Source organism: Dioscorea cayenensis, chromosome 12, assembly GCF_009730915.1.
Source record: "Dioscorea cayenensis subsp. rotundata cultivar TDr96_F1 chromosome 12, TDr96_F1_v2_PseudoChromosome.rev07_lg8_w22 25.fasta, whole genome shotgun sequence".
NCBI lineage: Eukaryota > Viridiplantae > Streptophyta > Magnoliopsida > Dioscoreales > Dioscoreaceae > Dioscorea > Dioscorea cayenensis.
This window is the reverse complement of record NC_052482.1, coordinates 18,809,079-18,812,975: the sequence shown is the minus strand read 5'-3', so window position 1 is coordinate 18,812,975 and position 3,897 is coordinate 18,809,079. Positions and strand designations below refer to the sequence as shown.

General features: G+C 33.4%; 1 protein-coding gene across 1 annotated transcript; it reads left to right on the top strand.

The window, feature by feature from the left end:
- Window positions 1–1,873: 1,873 nt before the first annotated feature.
- LOC120274133 (ferredoxin--NADP reductase, embryo isozyme, chloroplastic-like) lies at window positions 1,874–3,697 on the top strand. The gene is made up of 6 exons (XM_039280892.1): window positions 1,874–1,974; window positions 2,092–2,167; window positions 2,331–2,672; window positions 2,766–2,919; window positions 3,245–3,484; window positions 3,634–3,697. The coding sequence occupies exons 1-5, from the start codon at window positions 1,964–1,966 to the stop codon at window positions 3,376–3,378; spliced, it is 717 nt and encodes a 238-aa protein (XP_039136826.1). The 5' UTR covers window positions 1,874–1,963; the 3' UTR covers window positions 3,379–3,484; window positions 3,634–3,697.
- Window positions 3,698–3,897: the final 200 nt, after the last annotated feature.

Sequence of the window (3,897 nt, the reverse complement as noted above, 5' to 3'; positions counted from 1 at the left end):
ATTAAAAAAATATTATTTGAATTTAATTTTGTCTAATCATATCATGAGAACTAGCTACTTTTACATATTTTGATTTGAGCTTTGCTAAATAAGCACGTGACAGTACGTAGGAAGGATAGTAAAGAGGACCATCTGACGTGGCCACATGGGAGTGCATACTCGAAACATTAGTGTACGAGCTACTTTATCTTTTGTCTCCAGACGAAATGTTTCACATGTTCACTTGGACGTGTGGTGCTAAACTTGCCTAGTTTGAGAACAAGATAAGTTCAATAATTCTATCACATGTCTATTTTTTTTTTATTGTAATTAACTTTTTAATATAGATACATGGTATTATATGATAAGTGAGCCCCAAGGATTTGTCTTATTTTCAAACCAAGCAAGTTGAGTTCAGAGAGGTGAATGTTTTTTCACCACATAATTTGAGTTCAGCTTGTCTAGTTTAAGAATCAGGTAAATCCCTAGTTTTGCCCTATCACATGCTACCACATATTTATTTGTTTTTTCTATTGTAATTAATTTTTTCATATGGAGACATGGCATAATATAATAAGTGAGAACTAGAAATTTACTTGGTTCTCAAACCAGGTAAGTTGAGCTCAAATGATTTTTATTATGGACTTCCGGTCATTTGTCTTATATACAGGGACCACATAAATTGATATTTTTTTAATTTTTGTGACCAAGTGGGCTTCCACACACTTCTCTTCCATATATATAAGGACCACCTGATTAATGAAGTTTTGGCCTATGCAAGAACTCTATATGCAAAACTGTAATGTAAGTGGTAGTGTGATCACAAAGGCATTGAATAGGGGAAGTTTGCTAAAATTGAGTGTTTATTGTTTCATCAATATATTTTTGCCTTTATCTCATATCTTTCTCACGGCAGCTTTGCACACTTCTTTTGTTTATAATAAAATTGGTTTTTATATTATATTTTTATTTCATTTTTCTTTCTTGACAGAAGCTATTCATACTTTTCTTCATTTAAAATATTTGGAATTTTTTAGGAATATATGTGTCAAACCGTGATATAAATTATTGAAGTAAAATATCACGGACAATATTAATTATTGAAATATGGTTTTATCCAAGTTTGAATTGATTCTTCAAAACATAACCAGTGACCATTCATAATGGCCATCATACATATATTTTTTCTCAAAGGAAAAATTTGAAATAGAATTGAATTTTCAAAATAATAAAAATTACTATTAAGAGCTTTTACAAAATGAGAATCTAATTTATCAAAAACTAAATAAAATTATATCATATGTGAAACACATGATCAAATTCCATAGTTTCCTCTTATGCTTGGCATATCACTTAATCAAATTCTTTTTATTTTATTTTATTTTTTTTTTGAAAAATATGAACAAAGCATGAATTTGTACTTTCAACTTTTATCGTCTTTCTAATTGTATTTTTAAGATTTTGTTAAATGGATGAACATGATTAATGCATTTTAAAAAATAAACATTCAACTTTTGATTTTGAAGGAAAATAAAATATGTACTTTCATGTTAAGAAACTGCTCACATCAATTGATCACATCTATTCAATTAAATAATAACTAAATATACTATTTAGATTTAATTTAATCTAATATCATATATATGATAAGACCAATGTTTACATGTTTGAATTTATCCCTGCTAAACAAACCAACACATGTGACAGTACTATGGTAAAGATGACCATTGTCCTCAGAATTCATAATGGGGTCGTATGTCATAATGCATTATCAACTGGCTTTTGATGAATTATATCACGTTCAATATTGCTTGAAAGGGCCACGTGAAGGAATAGTCATAGGAGTATTTTGCACCACGCAATTGATGATCTTTGTGAGAAAGGTCTCCTGGCTTCTCTTCTATATATATGGAGTCCCTCTTCTTTCATTCTTCACACTATTGACAGTGGTTAATTATTCGCTTTGTGTTGTGGAAACTCCGAAATGGCTCTCATGTATATATCCTTATATTTCACTAACATATATCCTTTGTAATATATTATTCATGATATACAAGTGTGATTGGCTATATATGCATGTCAAGCTAAGGTTTTGGTTGTAATTGATTGCAGGGCTGATGTTTGCAGTGCGATGCATGCTAAGATGCTCCCTGTGAAGGGTTTAGGGTTTAATCATTCTGGCTCACGGGTAATAAAAACATCTTTATGTCTCAATAATTCTCTCTGTGTCTTGTGCTTTGTTGTTCTTTTGTGTGTCTGCGTGTCAGTGTGTATGAACAGTTGGAAGCCATAATTAATTATATATATGTGCAGTTAATTTGTAGCTCAATATTCACATTTTTGTTATACAGATTTTCAGTAATCTGAGCTTCGGAAACAATGCGCCGACATCCCTGCCCTGTTTATCTTTGAGGAAAGAAAAACAGCAATACTCCAATTATAACCACAATGTTATCCGCATGTCTGGACGCCGAGCTACAAAACTGAATGCTGCAGTCATCCCTTTAGAAGCTGCGGAGGTTAGATCAGAAGTACCTGTGAAAGTTGAGAAGATTTACACAACAACAGTTGTCTCAGTGGAGACTCTTGTTGGCCCCAAAGGCGAAATCGGAGAGGTCTGCCATATTGTGCTTGATCACGGTGGCAGTTTTAGTTTCAAGGAAGGCCAATATCTTTTAGTACATTTTCAATCGGTGGGGATCGAGCATGTTTAAGTGCATGCATTTTCACATTTTGTGATTTAATTTTTAGTGTTTTTTTCTACTAATTATATATTATTTCTGCAGATCAAACGCTATTTCTCGATTGCATCAGGTAGCAGTGGAGATACTTTTGATGGCAAGACACTCAGTCTATGCGTTCGTCGTGCCGAACTGTCGCCAGACAGTGTCAGTAACTTCCTCTGTAATGTTAAAGCTGGAGACACAGTTGACATTTCAGGTTTGAAAATAAATTATTCTAAATTAACTTTATATTTAATTACAAGACTTTAATTGTTTTAAATTTAATTTTCCGGAGATATATAATCTAAATATTATCAACGCCAACAATATATAAAAGCATTCAATTAATTCATGTGTGCGCTATATATATTATGAAAGTGATGCATGATTAATTTGTTAAAATTGGGTGTGTGTGTTTTTTTAACCAATATGTTTGATTATGTCTTTGTCTCACATCTTTTCCCATTTTTAAATTTCCACAACTCTTTTTAATTACTTGTGACAAAATTGATTTAATTTTTGTCATGCGTTTTTTATTACAGGTCCTTTTTGTGTGGACAAATGGTATTTGACGAAGAAAGGAAAATGCATTCTAAACATATCATGGTTGCAACGGCAGCTGGTGTTGCCCCTTTCCGCAGTAATATCCAAGGCATATTTTTATCTAACATACTAGGAAATACTGATAATATCTGGTTGATCTCCGGGGCTGACAACTATAACAGCCTTTTATACGACAAGGAATTCATTCAAGTTCAAAATAACAATAGTGATCGCTTCAGGTACTTTCACTACACCAATTTAATTCTTTAGAGGCATAAAGGAAGAGCCGGTTTTAAAAAACCGGCTCCATAATTAACATTAAAAAAAATCCATCCTATGTTTAGAGCCGGTTTAAAATAACCGCTTCTAAAAATTAAATTTCATATAGGATTCTTTGGTCTTCTTCGTTTGCTCGAGCGGCGACCCCCAGGAGAAAAGATATCAGAACCCGAAGCGCCTCGACTCCCTCTCCTCGCCCCTTCCTCGGCGCAAGATTGACTCTTGCCGAAACCCTAACCCTAACCCTAGTCCCAACCCAGCTTCTCCTCCGGCGATAGTGGATGGTTCTCCAGCGATGATGAGATTCACACCGATCTCTTCAACCAAACCTCTTCTCTCACCCTTAACAATTGCGATGATGATGAGACCGAAA

Bases quoted from the DNA above. Each gene is read 5' to 3' on its own strand.
- LOC120274133 (XM_039280892.1), top strand. The intron at 2,168-2,330 runs GTAATAAAAACA...TTTGTTATACAG, and splicing joins TTAATCATTCTGGCTCACGG to ATTTTCAGTAATCTGAGCTT. The intron at 2,920-3,244 runs GTTTGAAAATAA...TTTTTATTACAG, and splicing joins AGACACAGTTGACATTTCAG to GTCCTTTTTGTGTGGACAAA.